This window comes from Epargyreus clarus, unplaced genomic scaffold, assembly GCF_041222505.1.
Source record: "Epargyreus clarus isolate Ecla_fem2 unplaced genomic scaffold, WU_Ecla_fem_2.2 ptg000011l, whole genome shotgun sequence".
Lineage (NCBI taxonomy): Eukaryota > Metazoa > Arthropoda > Insecta > Lepidoptera > Hesperiidae > Epargyreus > Epargyreus clarus.
Window position 1 is genome coordinate 6,095,003 of NW_027332219.1, and position 20,683 is coordinate 6,115,685.

The following is a 20,683-nucleotide window of genomic DNA, read 5'->3' on the forward strand; positions in this document are numbered from 1 at the left end:
GTAAGGGTTGAATGAAATCACTATTCGGATCTCAAAGATGTTCACTGATCACATTAGGGCACATTCACATTAAGTCACAATTATTTAGGCTGTAGAGTTAAATCATTTTAATTAATAGCTTTTATATTAAATTAAGTTTCATTAAATATTTTTGCTAGTAAAAGTTATATAAATATAAATTTAGTTGCTTTTTACATTTCATAGTTTTTTGATTTTATATTAAACTTATAGATGAAGATTTTATTTTTAAATCAGTGTTATTTTAAAGTTAAATTTCGATTTATTTCCATTCTTATTTAATGCGGTGGCCAAATAGAACTTAATTAATCGAAATAGAATAATCTAAATCAATATTTATAATAGTTCTTAAACGATACTAATTCTGTCAAGATATGACATTGACGTTGACGCTCTAACGTCAATCAAATATCAACTTTTTGACAAATGACAATGACAAGTAGAAGTTTCGAATTCTAAGAGCACGTGTTTACAAAATAGTTTTCTAAAATAAAATTTAAAAATGAAAGTACTGTCGGAAACAAGAACTCGAATATTATTCGAGAAGCTAACTAAATAGTAAGTAGCACGTTGTTAAATGTCCTGTTGTAACATTTTGCGATGATTAATACCGGCAAGTTTGAAATTAAATAAAGGTGGTAGAACCCTTCGTGATTTGATTCCTAAGGCTCCATCACCACATCTATTACTGCCTTACTACCGTAGTATAGCCCTGTTGTGCTCTGCTTCAAAGGGTATGGTAACGGAATACATTTATATATGAGTCATTGACAGGGGTTGGGATGGTAAGGGAGTACACTTATATGTCATTGATGCTTAGTCTTCAGTGGCAGCAACGCCTTTGTAGCCGATCAAAGACAGGACTTTAATCCTATCTGGGGTTAATTACAGTTGTTTATGGGCCGCAGTAGACACTTACCATCAGGTGGACTGCATGCTGGCTTTCTTAGATATCAAAAAGATCATTGTCAACATAAAATATTAAGTACTGTATATGTTTAAGTTCTCATTTCATTCTTTCAATAATTTATGCATTACATTTGTAATAATTTGTATCCATTTATTTTATTAATATATAGGGTGATTAATTTTGAAGTATTTTTTATTTAAATAAAGAATAATAAATAACCCGGCTATGATTGATGCATTGAAATAAAGAAAGAAAGAAAGAAAGAAACATTTATTCGGATAATTGCAACACAAATGAGATACTATAATAGAGAGAGACAAAAAAAATAACAATAACCTAAAACAAAAAAAAAATAAAAAATAGAACAACAACAAAAGGACAATAAAATGTACAATCAGTTATTACAATAATATGTGTTGCAACAACCACGAAAAGGGACAATCTCAGCATGTGCCACGTGCAGGTAAACTGTATTGGAGGCCAATATTACTCTAGTCATTGGCCAAATATCATTAGAAATTCAAATGTGTCATTAAAAATTGGAACTTCAGAATGGAACATGTTAACCACAGTTTCAGACAACATTTTAATGAAATAATATTTAAAAACTAATTGTAAAAAATGGTTCTTTTATACAGTAATAATGATTAAAATATGGATTTATTTTTATTTATTATTCTTTATCTAAATAAAAAAATACCTATAAATAAAACACCCATTACAACGTATTTTATCATGTTTTTACCAACAACCATACTCAAATTTGCATTTGTAATATTAGTTATGACTAACAAATCTCGTTCTCCTTTCCAGTATTGGCGTGAACGTAAAACTCCTAATCGACAGACCAGATGGCACATATTGCTTCCGAGAGAAGAAGGACCGTGTCTATTACATATCTGAGCGGTTACTACAGCTAGCACAGACTGTGAAACCTGATCATCTGATATCCGCGGGCACGTGCTTCGGAAAGTTCACAAAGACAAACAAATTTAGGCTACATATTACTGCGTTGACGTATATAGCACCATACGCACCTTTTAAGATATGGGTCAAACCGTCCGCTGAACAACAGTTTTTATACGGACATCATGTTATTAAGAGTGGTAAGGATTTGTTTGTTGGTTTATAAAAATTAGAGAAACTTCTCATCAATTTTTTTTTAGGTTTTCATACACAATAAAGTACTTCCATTGAAGATTGGCAGTCAATTAAGGGCACTATAATTGGTTTATTGCAATTACGGTTAGCATGTAATATTTGCCATATAATTAAGGCAAATAATACATGCTTGTTTCCAATAAAATTACATTTTCATTTAGCAGAAATATACCTACATTATACTTCTGTGTTCTGATTTGAACAGTCGATAATTACTTAATTACATAAGGTTTAGGTCTGTTCATAAACTTCACATAGGCCTTCTATATTTTGAGTTGATTACAAATGTCAATGGACAATCCCAACTTATGAAGTGGAATACTAACTGAGATTTCCTGCTAACTGCACAAACCCTGATGTGAGAACACATGCTATAAAAAATATTTTTGTTCTTGAAAAAGGCACAATGTCAAAGTTTTCATACTTCAATAGTTTGGTGTGTTATAAAGTTGATTTTTCTAATGCCATCTTTTGTTGAGTTGCCGAAACTTACTATTTCACTATTTTCTGAACTCGCGAAGATACCGCTGTAGCTACGAGATGGCGTTACATCTTACTAAAATTAATAAAATAACCTCATTTACTTACAGGTCTTGGTAGAATAACGGAGAATACTCCAAAAAACCAGGGTGTGGTGATTAACACTATGTCAGACATCCCAATAGGCTTTGGAGTATCATCAAGGTCCACCTCAGACTGCAGGAATGCGGACCCCTTAGCAACTATCGCATTCCATCAAGCGGACATAGGAGAATATATCAGATCGGAGGATACTTTAGTTTAGGATAAAGACTAGATTTTTAATAATAAATGTGTTTTATTTTTTGTATGAGTTTAAATTTTTTTTCAAGTTTCCGGCGGCACCACCGCCACACCTATTTCTGTCTAATAACAGCAGTGTAAAGTGCTGCTGTCTTGGTTTGAAGGGTGTGGTAGAAAAACATACTTTTCCGAGGCAGTTCTCAGAGGTAGCGACGCATCAGTTGCCGACCGCAAGCAGGAATCTAATTTTGTCTGGGGTTAATTACAGATGTCCATGGGCGGCAGTAGCCACTTACCATCAGGTAGACTACATGCGCGTCTGCTACGCTTATAAACAAAGGAGCAGTCTATTACACGGAACAATAAATACTATCTTGTTATGTGGTATTTTAAAAGTAAATGGTCTTTCACTTTTTAATTTAACTGAAAATGAAAGTTATATTTTAATTCAAACACTATTTTAATTTAGATTTCTATCCAAGCACCATCTACAAGTTCTAAGTACTTCTATGCCACATAAAACGATGACAAACATGCTAGTTGGTAGCCGTGTAAGTTTTAGATATGTACGATAGATGGCGCAATAACTAAGCATTGAAGGGGCGGTCCGCCCCTCGATAAATATCAATAGTTACAGTAATACATCGTTATCCTACTTATTTATCACATTTCTATTACAAAATACATTGCAAAGTACCACAAAGCAAGACTGGATATTCCTAAAATATAATAATTATAGTTAAAAAACTAAAAATCACACTTTTAGTGTGATTTTTAGTGCGCACAGGGTAAATCATTAATCCTGACGATCTTGATGACAACATTATTAAAATCATAGATATATTATCCTACTGGCGTATCATAGATAGACATGATTTTAATCATAGGATTAAAATCGTGTGTAGTAAGTCGTGTCATCGGTTCTTTATAAGTGTTTATTAAAATTTTTAATTGGACCGTTCAAAGTGGGTAAAAATAGGGGTTAAAGATTCCGTTATATACATACATACAGGTCAAGCTAATAAAAATGTGGTAAACATAGAACAACTACTTACTTACTCGTATTTAAAAGTGATGTAAATTATCAACAACCAGCAATTATATGGTTTACTTTAATCAGTGTGATGTGACCGTAACAATAGCCAGAAGATATCTTTTCCCACGTCAATGTGACGATAATCCGCAAACTTTGGGTATATGCTATTATCGTAAACTTCGGCAGTTAAGAAACTTGAAAGACTATAAAGGTGTGTTTTGTTTTAGTTTCCAATAAATACGGTAGTTTCGGGTGGCCATTACACTTTATTTGTACTGTAGACCTTATTTTTAGTTTCGAAAAGTGGGTTATGCCTATAAAGGTGTAGGTTACCAAAGACATTATCCTAAAAATATAAACGTAAAAAGGGTACCAAGTTTAGTACAAATATTCAATGTGGCCTTACTGATAATTTAAATATTCCTTTAAAAAAAGTTTCAAGACTCACAGCCCCATACTAGGATTCCCTCTATCATGGGTGCCATGGACACACATAAACAAATACCTACATCCACACTCACATAATCCAGACTCAGAACAAATAGAGACACAGAAGTGTGCCTGGACGAACCTTGGACACCTCGATCGAGAGGCCGAATTTCATAGACTAGGCTATCACTGCTTGTTAGGCATCCACTCCCTTCCACCCAAATGCAGGACTCACGCTAGAAATGGGTGTGACGATGGTACCATCTACTTTTCAAGTGTTGAAGGTGGTAGAACCCTTTGTGGTTCGACTCCGGCGGCACCACCGCCACACCTATTTCTACCTAATAACAGCAGTGTTAGGCGCTGCTGTGTTCCGGTTTGAAGGGTGTGGTAAGGGAGACAGACTTTTCCGAGGCGTTCCCAGCTTAGTCCTCAGGGGTAGCGGCGCATCTGTGGCCGACCTCAGGTAGGAATATCTAATCCTATCTGGGGTTGATTACAGATGTTCATGGGCGGCAGTAGCCACTTACCACCAGGTGGACTGCATGCTCTTCTGCTACTCCTATATTATAAAAAAAAAAAAATAATAGGTCGGCCCAATTTTATAGCGAGATGCGGGCGAATAGATTTTACAAAAGTAAAATTTCCATGTAGAAAAGTTCTCAAAGGACAAAGGACTGGAACGGTATTTCAACAATTATAATAAAAGTACGGTGGTACGTATAATTAAGGTCTAATGAGAGAGTTTCGTCTCATTAAAATACGAGTGGTTGGAATTGAAAAGTTTCGAAAATGAGTACCTAAATACCAACATTTAGGCATACGTTTTATGATAAGTGTTAAATATAGGTACATATAATTTAAACTGTTAAAGATTAGGTACATTAAAAATATGGCAAATTGTTAGTAAAATATGTAAAACAGAAAACTATGTATAATAGAAAAAATATTTATAACTCAATTGTTTGATGTTAAAATAACACAATTGTGGAATTAAACATTATATAAGTATTTAATTTCTGAGAATGTCATGTGCGCTAAGTAGAATTAGAATTTAATTCGAAAATTCCCTTTCTCGTCGAAATTTTGGCAATAAATAAATTAAAAACCGCTTATTAATACGCAAATTAAATAAAATTGTAGCAATATACTTGTGACCACCTGTGAAACAATTCTATTTCAGGTTTTTTACAGATGTACACGAACTGCATGCTTCTTTAATTATATAAATAAAATCGGCCAAGTGCGAGTGCGACTCGCAGACCGAGGGTTCCGTACTACCAAATTTTCATTTATTTTCAATACTTTTGAAGGTGGTAGAACCCTTTGTGGTTCGACTCCGGCGGTACCACCGCCACACCTATTTCTGCCTAATAACAGCAGTGTTAGGCGCTACTGTGTTCCGTTTTGAAGGGTGTAGTAAGGGAAACATACTTTTCCGAGGCGTCCCAGCTTAGTCCTCAGGGGTAGCGGCGCATCTGTGGCCGACCTCAGGTAGGAATATCTAATTCTATCTGGGGTTAATTACATGGGCGGCAGTAGCCACTTACCATCAGGTGGAGTGCATGCTCGTCTGCTACTCCTACATAATAAAAAAAATACTTATTTTTTATCATAGCCGTCATAAAAGTAAATGAATTGTGAAAAAATTGAACTGTCTGCTTATTAGTTCTATGAATAAAGCGAAAAAAGGCGAAAAATAACGGTTACTAGTCTGACGACCCGTATTTATTGTCAAGATATTTTTATTTTTAGTATTTATTGTTATAGCGGGTACCATTATAGATACTCTGTAAAGAATTCAAGTGTCTATGTCTATTACGGTTCAGGAGATAGAGCCCTATGATAGATGCATAGACAGCGGAGGCTTAGTAATAGGTTTCAGTTTTCACTCTTGAGTACGGAACCCTAAAAATTGTATGTTTTGATATCAGCGTCTGTGGTACGAATGCCGTCAATACATAAATTTCATGTATCGTTTGTACTTTAACGAGGCGTCAACATGACGTAAGTAACGAAGTAATTAACATCAAAGCCTGGGAACGGCCCACAAAAATCTTTTGAACTGAAACATCAAACGGTTGTAGGTACAGCCAGCTCCAAAAGTATATGAACGGATTAAGGTTTCAAATATCTATACATCCAAGCGTTCATAAGTAGCTAAACGCAACTAGCACCATAATTCGGTGAACGTCGTAAAGCTTCATAAGTAGGTGAACAATGCAGTGTCAAAAGTACCTGAACAGTGACATATCATTTAGTTTAGTTAAGGGTTTATAGTCCGATTCATAATTAGGTGTCCAATTTGGACACAAACGAAGGTGTTGACCTATCAAGAACGTTTCACATGGTAGCTTCTTATTTTTGACAATATTAAAGGAATACAACGATAATAAAATAATAATGTAAATAAATTAAGATCAATTCACATTTTCTAATATTTATATTACGTCAATTTGGTTCAATACAGTAATAATAATAAAAAACAAGGTTTATGGTAGTAAATTAAAATGTGATAATGGTAACACAATCGGAATCCCAAACATTTTTTGTGCCGTCATTTTTAAGTTTCGTAGTTGATGTTATACATTTTCGTGATCATAATCGAACTCGAATGTTTTCTCGATTTCATAGCGCGTTTGTTAAATTGTATGCAGTTGATTTTTTATTGTTTTTTGTTGAGTTTGTTAAAGTTTTTTTTGTTGATTTGTTAAGGTTTACAATATCTGTAATCGTAGTTTGACAATGACATTTCTTTGTTTACATTTTGGACACCTAATTGTGAATCAGAGTATACGTCCGCCTTTTGCACCACACTGTTTTTAACATGATCAATAAAGAGTAAATAAAATAAAACAGATTAGTACTTTTAGTTACGAAGTTGCGCGGGTCTATGTAACACATATTTTCAGCGTGGGACCAATGACGTTTTATACTTATAGTTATAGATCAATGCGTGGGACTAAATTGCGCGTGCCAATGTAACACATAATTTATTACTAGGCTGCAGTGCGTAATGTTTTTTGAGCATATGTGTGTATGCCCTGCAACCGAAATTACTATAGTCTGATTCATAATTAGGTGTCCAAAATGTAAACAAAGAAATGTCACTGTCAAAATTAACAAGAAACAAAAACTTTAACAAACTCAACAAAAAACGAAAATTTAACAAATATACACAATTTAACAAACGCGTTATGTAAACGAAAAAACATTAGAGTTCGATCACAATCACGTAAATTAATAATATCAGTTATTAAAATTAAAGATGACAGCACAAGAAATGTCTTGGATTTCGGTTGTGTTACCATTATCACATTTTAATTTTCTACGATAAACTTTGTTTTTTATTATTATTACTGTATGGATCGAAATTGAGGTGATATAAATATTAGAAAATGTGAATTAATCTTAATTTATTTAGAATATTATTTTATTATTGTTGTATTACTTTTATATCGAAAAAAATAAGAAACTACCATTTCTAACGTATTTTCTTGATAGGTCAACACCTTTGTTTACATTTTGGACACCTAATTATGCATCAGACTATAGACGGCTTTTTAACAAATGATGGTGTCGTTAGATTCGTCTGAATTGTGGTAGCGGCATAGGTTATAAAGGTATGTAAAGAGTGGGATGTTTGTTACATAGGAAAATATGTCGCAGATCCAACATCTACATAAGCTTAACGCGTATATGTTTTCATCAATGCTTCTCTTCGAAATATAAAAATCATATGTTTTGAGAAACTGTTTGAATATTTTAGTATTATTGTTATATATTTTTATGTCACTAGTGTTAGTTATAATTAAGTTGTCATGTACAATTGTATAAAAACTTCTAAATAAATGAGATTTAAAAAAAGGAACATATTTTTTTTACTTAATAAAGGAATAGCAACTAGCAGACAGACATGATGATAAGTGGCTACTGCCGCCTATGGACATCTGTAATCAACCCAAGATCGGATTAGATATTCCGATTACGGTCGACCACAGATGCGCCGCTACCTCTGAGGACTAAGCTGGAACGCCTCGGAAGAGTATGTCTCCCTTACCACACTCTTCAAACCAGAACACAGCAGCGCTTAACACTGCTGTTATTAGGCAGAAATAGGTGTGGCGGTGGTGCCGCCGGAGTCGCACCACAAAGTTCTATCACCTTCAGACAGATTACATACCTACACTTGAAAATATTACCGACCCTTCGCAGTACGATAAAAAGGTCGTGAAACCTCACTTACTTATTTGTTACTAAGTCCGTTACGAATAAACATAACTAGCTCATAGATTAGTAAAGATACTTCGCCGCCTTGAAATTTAATGAAGCCACAAACGGCTTATTTTAGTAAGTTCTTTTTTTGAATTCTTGACAAATAAAAACATTTTTAAAGACAATTTACGAATAAATAACTAATACTGCGTAATTTACGTAATAAATAAATAATTATTTCAAATATTTTAGGGTCATTTTAGCACGGAGACGTGGCAAAACTTTTTTACGCAACTACGAGTATTTCAATTCTCAAAACTGGGTACATTTTCTTGTTAGGAGCGAGTAATCTTTACTAATCTATGAACTAGCTGAACACAATTAGTCTAATCCAGATTGCCTTCTTTCCATTTTATTCCCACAAACAATTTATCTAAGTCGTATTATCACTTTTCAAGATACACACAAGGGTTTCAACCCCCGGGTGACTGCACCTCACATCAATTCACAGCTTTGCTTTGATCTTTCAAGTCACAATTCACAAATCGTTTGTTTTTCTGTTCCAAAAAGAATAACTTATAAATATGTACAAAATGGCCGCTTTTGAATTTAAGGTTGTAGAACCCTTTGTGGTTTAACTTTAGAGTACGTCATACGCAGACCTGTATTTGTTTTTAGATACAGATCTGTGACGTAATATCTATTTCTATGTATAACAGCAATTATGCTCTTCTGTATTCTGATTTGCAAGGTGTTAAGAGAGATATGTATACTAACGTATACGAGGCGTTTTAGCTTAGTCCTCATGGATGTTAAAGCATCTCTTGCCGTTTTCAGGTAGGACTTATTTGGGGTTGACTTTTTTATAATATGGGAGTAGCAGACGAGCATACAATCCACCTGATAGTAAGTGGCTACTGCCGCCTATGGACGTCTGTAATCAACCCCAGATAAGATTAGATATTCCTATCTGGGGTCGGCCACAGATGCACCGCTACCCCTGAGGACTAAGCTGGAACGCCTCGGTAAAGTATGTCTCCCTTACCACACCCTTCAAATCAGAACACAGCAGCGCTCAACACTGATGTTATAAGACAGAAATAGGTGTGTGGCGGTGGTGCCACCGGTGGTGGTGGTGGATTCGAACCACAAAGGGTTCTACCACCTTCAAGACAGATTACAGGTGTTAGGTGGCAGTGGCCACTTACCACCAGATGAACTGCATGTTCGTTTGATAATATACGAGTATATTATAAAAATATCACTAAGTTTCGATTAGCAGGGGGATGTTTATGTTTATTTATTTATTTTATAATTGAAATGATTGAATCTAAGTTTCAGTAATTGCTAAGTGAAATTAAGTGTCATAAGCGTCTGTTACTTAATTGATTAACGATAATTACTTTAAAGTCCTTTCAGTGGTAAGTTTTAAAAGTTAATAACTGTTTTGTAAACTTAGAATATAATTCATTATTACTTAAAGGATTAATTAATATTTAGAACACTGATTTATTCTAGCTTCGAATTCCAGGGAGACTTATAAATTAATTATCATTTGTTTTGATAGTAAAGGAAAACATCGTAAAGAAACCTACACGCATGAGGGTAAAAACAAAATAATTCTTAGAGGCCTGTGAAGACTACCAATCCGCACTTGACCAGCACAGTGGACTATGGTCTAAACTCCTCTCATTTGAGAAGAGAGACCCGTGTCCAGCAGTGGGACAAAAGTCGACAAAGATCGGAAAATGCCTAGCCAAACTATACAAGTATTAAACAAAATTAAATTTAGGATTTTAGACTTATATAATTGCAATTAATATGTAACGTTTTCACGATACGCGGCTTTTAATTGCTTCTTTAGGTTCTGAGTATCGCCGTAATCATGTTCCATGCAACTTCAACCATATAGGCAAACCGTATAGGCAATAAAGAAATAAACCGCGTATCGTGAGTACCCGGTACATATTAAAAATTAAATTTGTGTTGGCACTTTATACAGTAGTCACTGGTTTACTTGATATTTTTATTCTACTTCAAATAATTCGCCAAGTACGAGTCGAACTCGCACATGGAGGCTTCCGTACCACCAAATGTTCATTATTTTAATTCATTTTATTATTTTCAACAATACTTAGTTATATGAAACAACAAAAGATGGCGTTGCGGTGATGATGAATCATACGTAAACAACATATAATAAAATTAAAATAACTGTATTGAAATATGTTTTATGGTTCTTATTTGTTAACTTCTTATTTATTATAATACCTGTTATAGTAGTAGTAGTAGTAGTAGTAGTAGTAGTAGTAGTAGTAGTAGTAGTAGTAAAAGGATTGTAAAAATTTCAACCGTCGTCCTAGTACGGTTTAACAGTTAGATCGAAAAATGTAATATTTAACTTTATTTTATTTTTAATATTTGTTGTTATAACGGCCACGGTTATGCATCCTCTATAAAAAAAATCATGTGTCTATCTATTACGGTTCCGGACATATAGCCCTGTGACAGACGGACAAACGGACAGACAGCGAAGTCTTAGTAATAGGGTTCCGTTACCCGTTACCCTTTGGGTACGGAACCCTAAAAACTATACCTTTGCAATGTGGGCAATTTTGGATGATACTTCCAGATAGGAGCACTTTTATTTCATAGGTGTAACGTGGTTCAAAAATGTCGGTAATAATTAAAAAATCAAAAAACCCGACTGCACTATAAAGCTAAAGTCGAATTTGGAAAAACTGTGAAATAGGCGTTTTATTATTTTTATCCAGAAAGCCAAATACATAGTTTTATAGAAGGTATCTGCTTAAAAATCAAAAGATCTTCAAACAATATTATCGTGTTTTATCCTCGTAGAGCTCATTTACGCTATATAAATACCCTATGAGTAAATTTCGAGCACTCTAAAGTACAGCGGTTTTCCTTTGCGTTTATCTTTATCACAGCAGCACTACTCATTTAGTCAGACAGTCATCTCAATATGTTTATATATGTATATATTATATAATGTATGTGTAATATCTTTTAAGTTCCTTTATTTTGATACCCTACTCGATAGGTTTGGATATTTTTTTTAAAACGTGTTACTATTTCGCAAAAAAATATCCACCATTTACGATCTATAAAAGATATATCCGGTGGTTATATTACCTCGTTGGGGTAGAATTTCATTATTTTTATCGAACAAGCCTGATACAACATTTTAAGTGTTTCAAAATTGACGGTTGTTCAAATGAACTTTTAACCCTTATTTTACCCTCTACGGGGTTGATTTTTCGGGAGGGGATGGGGAGGTGTGTTCTTGTTCCTACTCAGAAAGCCAAATACTAAATTTTATAGTAGTTGCTTCAAAATTAAAGGATTTCAAAAAACTGTTTTTCCCTATTTTACCCTCTTAGGGGCGGAATTTCCAAAAAGCTTTTCTTAGTATTTATTTACGCTATATAGCAAACTCATGTGCAAAATTTCAGAACTCTAAGTTGAGCGATTTTGGCTGTACGTTGATTTCTGAAAAATGAAAAAGTCATTTAATTAGTCAGTCAGTCAGCCATCTTGCTGTTTTATACATATACAAATATATTTTTATAATCTACGTTTAATTTACTTTCATTTCATATCCCACTCGATAGGTTCGGTTAACTTTTTTTTTTAAATTTGTTACTATTTCGCGCCAAAAATTCACCCTTTTGATTTTTTTTTTCTAACACCTATCTAAGGACTCTCGGGTCATTGAGACGAATGTAATGACACATTAACTGTCGAAATTTATCCAGCCGTTTGTAAGATCGGATCAAATAAAGAAAGACAAACATACAAGATACGCGCGAAAAACATAACCCTTCCTTGGCAGTCGGGTAAAAACAGGTCGTGAAAACTAAATGGGCTCTGAAATGTCGCAAATTCTGAAATTTGTTCCAAAAGTGAAAAAATGTAGAAGGCCCTTTAACAATTTACTCACTAACTGTCGCTATTTTCAGTTTTCCTAAAATAGGACATTCCCGAAACACGAGTAGTAGTAGTAGTAGTAGTATGTAGCAGTAAGTAAGTACAATACTACAAGTTTATTATAGTACGGTTGTTGACCCAAATAGTACAGCGCGTGTCAGTGACACTATATCGAGTTTTAATAAAACGCAAAGTGAATGACGTGAAGCGCGGGAAATTGGAAGGCGTGATGAAAGGTTAAAAATTAAAAATAGTCAAACTAAAAAATTTGAAAATCGGCTTCGCTTCGCTGTAGCTCTGAATGATATTTCCTGGGAATTTTTGCATAAAAATATAGGGGAATTTAAAGTTATTTTTAAACTACTGAGGAGGATAATGTTTTTCGAGTGTATGTATGTATTCATGTGTGTGTTTGTATATATGTATGTATGTATGTATGTTTGGACCCCGTATGTCGGTCTTGGCCTGGTAGTGACCTGTACCGACTATAAAACCGCCTCTCTCGTCTGTTCCCCGTGGGATCACCGTTAAGATGAATGTGTATTGAATAATTTACCGTTAATGTGTGTATGTATGAATATGTGTGTGTGATAGTGTGTATGTATGTATGTATGTTTGGCGTCGGGATTTCTCCCGCTGGGCTAGGTGATCATGCCCGGGGAGCGGACGGCCCGTACAGCGAAGTCTCAGTTCGGAGCTTGTATATATGCACGATGTTGAGAAAACTTCGATAGCGCGATTCAGAATACGTGTAGCGCCATCTCTTGAGTAGCGAGAAGTCGTCACATATGTATGTGTGTATGACCTGTTGGTCCAAACAGCTTGACAGATTCATACATAATAATATGAAATGTTGTTTGATTCGTCTTAATTGTAGGAGTAGTAAAGTCTGTATTTATAAGAAGTACTTAGTTTTAAAAAAATCTCCAGTTTGTTTTTCTATTATCATCATCATCAACCCATTACTGTCCCACTGCTGGGCACGGGTCTCCTCTCAGAATGAGAAGGATGAGGCTTTAGTCCACCGCGCTGGCCAAGTGCGTATTGGTAGACTTCACATACCTTTGAGATTTTTTTCTCTTTTTATAAATCTCTCAGGTATGCAGGTTCCTCATGTTTTCCTTCACCGTTTAGCAAGTGATTAATTTCTAATACACACGTAACTTTGAAAAATCAGAGGTGCGTGCCTGGGATTTGAACCTCGGACCCCTCGATCGAGAGGCAAGTTTCTTAACCACTAGGCTATCACTGCTGCTTTGTTTTTTTCTAATTATGTTTTAATGTTTTTTGTAAAGCGTTTAAAGCGTGTCGTAATGATTTTTCGTTTATGTACCGTATTTTTTTTACTGCTGCTATCTCTAATTATATTTTAATGTTTTTTGTAAAGCGTTTAAAGCGTGTCGTAATGATTCTTCGTTTATGTACCGTATTTTTTTTACTGCTGCTATCTCTAATTATGTTTTAATGTTTTTTGTAAGTAGTTTAAAGTATGTCGTAATTATTCTACGTTTATTTACCGCAAATCAATTCTTTTTTAAATACAAAAGGAATGGACATGCAGCAAAGTGCCAAAACCCTATTGTTTCAACATAAATGATGTATTTCTGTTACAGTAAAAAGGAAAATGCTAAAAGTCGAAGCTGTGGGAATAGGAAGATCGCAAACAATCAATGGAGGGTCATCAATCACCTACTATCTCTGAATTCGGCCCACGAATTGAGTTTCGTTCCAAAGTATTCATGGGTCTAACAGAAAATATTTTCGTTTTGTTCACGTACTATTTAGGTATTCGTTTAGTTTTCTTTGGAGAATATAATACTTTTAATGATTATAGATTTTAATAAAAAATGTAATTGATTAAAATTTTTAATGGCTTTTTTACAATTAAGGTAAATTAATTAGATTTTTGATTTTCACAGCAGCGTTTAACACTACTGTTATGAAGCAGAAATAGGTGTAGCGGTGGTGCCGCCGGAGTCGAACCACAAAGGGTTCTACCACCTTCAACATTACTGTCCCACAATTGGGCGTGGGATTCCAATCAAAATGACGACTTCTTTACCCGTTTAAGCAAACGATAATTAATTCCTAATAAGCACATATATAATAGCATAGTGGTTAGAAACTCAGCCTTTCATTTGGGGCGTCCAAGATTCAAATCCCAGGCACCTCTATTTTTTTAAAGTTATGTGCATATTAGAAATTAATTATCATTTGCTATAACAGTGATAGAAAATACCAAAGGTTTCCTACCTTCACGTTTGAAAGTTCTAAAAAAGTTTCAAGGGTGTGTGAAGACCAATTCGCACTTGGCTAGCGCGGTGGACTATGGCCTAAACCTTTCTTATTCCGAGGGAGACCCGTGCCCAGCAGTGGGACAGTAATGAGTTGATAACACGCATTAAAATTCGAAAAAACACAGTTGTGAGCGTAGGATTCGAACTCTAACCTTAAGCCAAATATCAAATACTAGCTGACCCGGCAAACTTTGTACCGCCTCAAAATCTATTTATCAAATATATTTCATATAAAATATAGCCTATGTTACTCGTAGATAATGTAGCTTTTGAATGGTAAAAGAATTTTGAAAATCGGTCCAGTAGTTTTTGAGCCTATTCATTACAATCAAACAAACAAACAAAGTTTTCCTCTTTATAATATTAGTATAGATAATAGAACCCCGTACCATTAGCTCAAACAGCTAAATACCGAATATAATTGCTTTACAGCTCCATCAATATCTTAGCCGATAATTTCCATTACAGCACGATTTATCGAAGTGTGAATATGATAGAAGTGGCTGGAGTTAGTAGTTCGCAGTTCCGGAACTTTGCTCATCTGTAGCGGCGCGCCCGGCTGGGATACGGCGGTAAGGGTGACGCTACATTCAACTTGAAAATAAACGGAAAGCTATTACTAAGCCTTTGCTGTTTGTCCGTTTGTCCGTCTGTCACAGGTATCTATCTCGTGAATCGTATTAGACAGATACTTGATTTTTGTACAGAATATGTATAATGTTTGCCACTATAACAACAAATACTAAAAATAAAAACATCTGGAAAATAAATAGGGTTCGAAAATTTGGTGGGCCGGAACTCTCTGTGTAAGAGTTCAACCCGTAGTTAGCCAATTATTTATATACAAGGTGATTTTGGTCGAGTTTTCGTGAATGATCAAATTCATAACCTACTCTAACCTAACCCGAAGTGTGAATATGATAGAAGTGGCTGGAGTTAGTAGTTCGCAGTTCCGGAACTTTGCTCATCTGTAGTGGCGCGCCCGGCTGGGATACGTCGGTAATGGCGACGCTACATTCAACATGAAAAAAATCTTGTAATTTAAGATTGTAGAATATGTGGTTCGAATCCTGCTGTAAATTTTAACAATAGCAGTATTAAGCACTGCTGTGTTTTGGTTTGAAGGTTGTGTTAAGGGAGACATAATACTACATACTTTTCCGAGGCATTTTAGCTTAGTCCTCAGGTGTAACAGTGCATCTGTGGCCGACTCTGGTAGGAATATAATCCTATCTGAATTTACCTTATTTGTGATTTGTGATATTATGTACCTTCAGTGCTTGTGTTAATTTTTAACAAAAAAGACTTGGATGCAGGCTGACTAATATGAGAATAGGACAAAATTATTAAGAACGTCTATTAATTGTGTGTGATAATTGTTTACAATTTTGAATTAATCTGATCGTTCAAAGTGAATAAAAATCTATTTCCACTCAAGTGGCTCCCCATTCGCTTTCGTCGGAATGCCCATGTCCTTTCACTACTTTATCGCGTGCTATTTGATCCAAGTACTCCTCCTTATCTTAAATGTCGTTTCAACTACCTCCACTTAGCCCATGACCGCTCTCTACATTCTACAAAAAACCTTGCCCTCAGCACTCCTATGCACTCTTCCTCCTTCTACCATAAATCCTTTACTGTTGTTGCTGTCCGTCTTTGGAATTCTCTCCCTAAAACTATCCGACTATCTAGTTCCTTACATGTTTTCAAGAACCAAGTCAAGGCTCATTACTTGCTTAGATTTGAATTTCCTCCTCTTTTTATCCTTCTTCTCCAAGACGTATTTCCTTTTAGTGTACCTATTATACCTATGTAATACCATTTACATAAGATATATCTGTAGTTTATTTATATACTTTCTGCTTTGTGTGTACACCCTACCTTCTACATGTCTCATATATCTTTAACTCCGTCCAAAGGTTGTCTGGAAGAAATCGCTCATTAGCGATAAGACCGCCTTTTTGTATACCGTCTCTAATATTTTCTTATGTGTTCCTTGTATTGTGGTGTACAAATAAAGAGTATTTGTTGTTGTTGTTCCAAAATTCCGTTACATACCCAGATAGGTAAATATGTACAAGTCAAGCTAATAAACGCGTGGTAAAAAACATAAGCATACATAGAATAATGAAATTAAATAGTCTTCGCACCTGATTGAGGCTTCCGGTGACCCAAGAGCTGGAGCTTACCTCGGCCAACAAATCAGTTTGTCAATTCAGCGAGGTTAGCGAGGTAATGCTGCTAGGCTATCTTGGGTACACTTCTGTGGGGCAGCGATTTGGCTCATTTATTTTATTTATAAAATTTTACTGTTAATTGTATTAGTATTATTTTATTTTAAATAGTGTTAAATTGTTTTTTGTTTAAATTTATATTGTTGTTAACAGATTAAATTATTTTTTCCTAATAATTGATTAATTAAATATTTATTTATAACAATTTCTACTTAAGTTCTCTTCGACCAGATGTGCCGTGACCCTAATCGTAACTTGACAATGATCGAATATCGAACATCGGTAAATCTAATGTCCCTAGCCGCAGTCATGTGGAGCGTATACTATCCACAATTCCATATCCGGTTTTGTAATTTCGCAATATTAGAGGCGTATTCGATAATCTTTGTTAGTTAGTTGGTTAGATTTCTGTGAGTTTATTTTTTATAATAAGGAAGTAGCAGACGAGCATGCAGTCCGTGACGGACATCTGTAACCAACCCCAGATAGGATTAAATATTAATATGTGAGGTCGGCCACAGAAACGCCGCTACACATGAGGATTAAGCTGGAACGCCTCGGAAAAATAGCTCCCTTACCACACCCTTTAAATCAGAACACAGCTATGTTTAACACTGCTGTTGTTAGGCAGAAATAGGTGTGGCGGTGACGGCACAAAGGGTACACCTTCCAATAACCACCAAGTTTTGTAAAGTATGAATTCTGTACTATGCTATGGAAAAAAAAATAATGTAAAAAAACCATATTCTGGACTGAAATTTTTTAGACAACCCATTTGCAATATACTTTTAAACATATTTAATTTCATATAAAAAAGGTTTCATCCATTAAGCAGCTCGGTGAAGGTCGTCTTATATCGGGATCTTAGACCAATGTATGTCATGTGTAAGTAAGTTTTCAATTTTTTTTTCGAATTTTGCGATTTTATAGTTGAATAAAAATAAAAAAAATCTTTGTGATAAGTGAAACCTGTGAACAAGAACAGTATTTTTTCACCTTAAGGCGTTTTACTTGATTTTTATGTTTTGAACAGGATTGGATATCTGAGCCGATTGTGTTTTAGTAGCTCCAGTTTCACGTGGGTCCGACAGATGTCGCTGACCAAACTATGTAAGTACTTATTTGAAGCAGTTCCATTGTTCGGCACTGCGCGGTGTATGTGCGTTATTAATAATCAATCTTTGCAATTTTACCTGTCAAAGACAATATATCCATTTTTGTCTTTTTTCACGAGGGGGAATCCTTCAAAAGGTAGCGACGCCGGGTTATGTGGGATTCTAAAGCCCCCCTCCCGTGGCGTCCTCGGCGTTTAGTGGAGAACTCCAGGTTCTCCCATGGAACACAACCGGAGTCCTCCAAACGCCCCCTATCGGGCTCTTTTCGTGGGGAGCAATTTACACTCCTTCCGCACATCTGGTCTGTACAACGGTATGCGACCACACATATCGTCCATATTGTCCTTCCCTGGGTCCCTTGCTGTACGGTTAGAGCTCCCAATCTTGCCGCCCACAATCCCGGAAGCCCTCTTTAGTGAAATGTAAGGGCATTATCATCATGCACTGTCACCCAAACAACCCAGTATGCAAAATTTCAGCTCAATCGGAAACAGGGAAGTGGGTCAAATTGAACTTGCCAGATTTGTTCTTCGTGAACTAACAAGAAAAGTTATAAAGTTATTAACCTTATAATAAACTAACGACAGTCTTATCCAGATTTGTACATACCTAATATACTAGTGGTGCCCGCGGCTTCGCCCGCATTTTAAAGAAAAAATATGACATACATAAAACGGAAAATTTGTACTCCCAAACCCTCGTGGGCTCTTGGACAACAACTCTGCTAAAGAATTGATTGCATCGTTTCCGATTCTATAACTACCTACTTACGAATTAAAAATTAATTAAAAAAGCCTTTTCCCACGGACTAAATTGTGAATCTAAACCATTCTCAAGTCCCCTTGAACACACACAACAAATTTCATCAGAATCAGTCCAGTCGTTTAGGAGGAGTTCAATGACATACACACGCACATAAGAAATATATATATATATATATACCTAATATATATATTTGTAGCTGTAGCTTAAAACTTCAAGTTAATTGGAACGTAAGATTGAATATTCCGGAGCTACCGTTCCCAATTTTGGTTTCAATTTCAGCTCAGCTCACCATAAAGTTCTTACTAGAAATAGAACATTTCATGATTCACTTCTGCACTATGCGACACGGTAATGGATCGGTCGGTATAAAAATAGGTATAGTCCGCGCCAAACTTTTAGTCCGCTCTGAAGTTGTTGCGTACAGGTGAAGTCTGAGCCAATGAAGGTCCCGCGCTGTCTTCGTCCCGCTAATATCTACAGTTTGCTGTTGAGACGCGACTGCTTTCTATGTTCAGAGCGGACTAGAAGTTTGGCGAGGACTCTACTTACCTACTTCAATGTAAAATCATGTTTTATGTTAAGTCAAAAATATATGATTTTAAATTAATATTATCGCGAAATTGAGACATTTTATTATGTAACGGGTACTCTCGATACGCAGTTTTAATTTCTTTATAGCCGATCGACCCAGTTGCATGGATCGTGGGCACAGCGAATCGGAGCGAATTAAAAATCGCGTATCGAGAGAACTCTTTACAAATTAAAATAGAGTTTGAAAGATATAAGTGAAAGTCATCTTGAAGGTCATGTATTTTTTTTAATAATATAGGAGTAGCAGACGAGCATGCAGTCCACCTGATGGTAAGTGGCTACTGCCGCCCATGGACATCTGTAACCCCAGATAGGATTTGATACTCCTACCTGAGGTCGGCCACAGATGTGCCGCTACCTCTGAGAACTAAGCTGGAATGCCTCGGAAAAGCCTCTTTCAAACCGGAACACAGCAGCGCCTAACACTGCTGTTATTAGGCAGAAATAGGTGTGGCGTTGGTGCCGCCGGAGTCGAACCACAAAAGGTTCTACCACCTTCGAATATTTCGAGTTAATATAGTCACAAATGGTACAGAGTAACGATATTACAATTATACGTAAGTAAGCGCACACTACTGATTAGAGGTATTATAACTATATCCCTGTTATTATTGCTCTTGCTTGACACTTGACATCCCAGCTGCATGTGTGTTTGAAGTGTAGTATCAAATGGGTGACTTATTATTTTAAAGTACTATTATAAAAATGCGATATCGTTAATATCCATTTCTTCTTAACGACGATAATACTAGTAGAACTAGTACTGTCCAATCGGGGAGGTACCAGTCCACACCTACTTTGTGAAGCAGTTCTAGCGTGACATAAATGAAGTAAATACAGCAGAACCCGCTTAATACGATCACGATTAATACGATTTCTCGCATAATACGCCATTTTACGCCAGTCCCTGCATTTTGAGACATGTTTTTATACATTTCTTAACGCTTAATACGCTCCGTCATCCCGTTTAATACAATATAAGTAAAGCAAATATACAGAGACTGACTGTTCTGGCTGTGCCAATTCTGATGGGTCAGAAAAGTTACGTTTGCTAGTTATTGGTAAGGCTAAAAATCCACGTCGCTTTAAAAATGTAAGATTGCTCCCTGTAACTTATGATGCACAATCTCGACCGGCATTCGTTTCATCGACTGGTTAAAATCTTTGGATTTAGTCCGAAGGAGTGACAACGCATTTGTGAC

General features: G+C 35.5%; 1 protein-coding gene across 1 annotated transcript; it reads left to right on the forward strand.

Annotated features, from left to right (window-relative positions):
- Positions 1-433: 433 nt before the first annotated feature.
- On the forward strand, positions 434-2,900 carry LOC140745723 (60S ribosome subunit biogenesis protein NIP7 homolog). The gene is made up of 3 exons (XM_073077617.1): positions 434-576; positions 1,742-2,034; positions 2,680-2,900. Exons 1-3 carry the CDS (start codon positions 521-523, stop codon positions 2,871-2,873), a joined length of 543 nt encoding a protein of 180 aa, XP_072933718.1. The 5' UTR covers positions 434-520; the 3' UTR covers positions 2,874-2,900.
- The last annotated feature ends 17,783 nt before the right edge of the window (positions 2,901-20,683 follow it).

What these genes read in the sequence shown, in the direction of transcription:
- LOC140745723 (XM_073077617.1), top strand. Translation starts at nt 521, where the DNA reads ATGAAAGTACTGTCGGAAACAAGAACTCGAATATTATTCGAGAAGCTA. An exon ending in TTCGAGAAGCTAACTAAATA is followed by an intron (nt 577 to 1,741) that starts GTAAGTAGCACG and finishes TCTCCTTTCCAG; the next exon opens with TATTGGCGTGAACGTAAAAC. An exon ending in ACATCATGTTATTAAGAGTG is followed by an intron (nt 2,035 to 2,679) that starts GTAAGGATTTGT and finishes ATTTACTTACAG; the next exon opens with GTCTTGGTAGAATAACGGAG.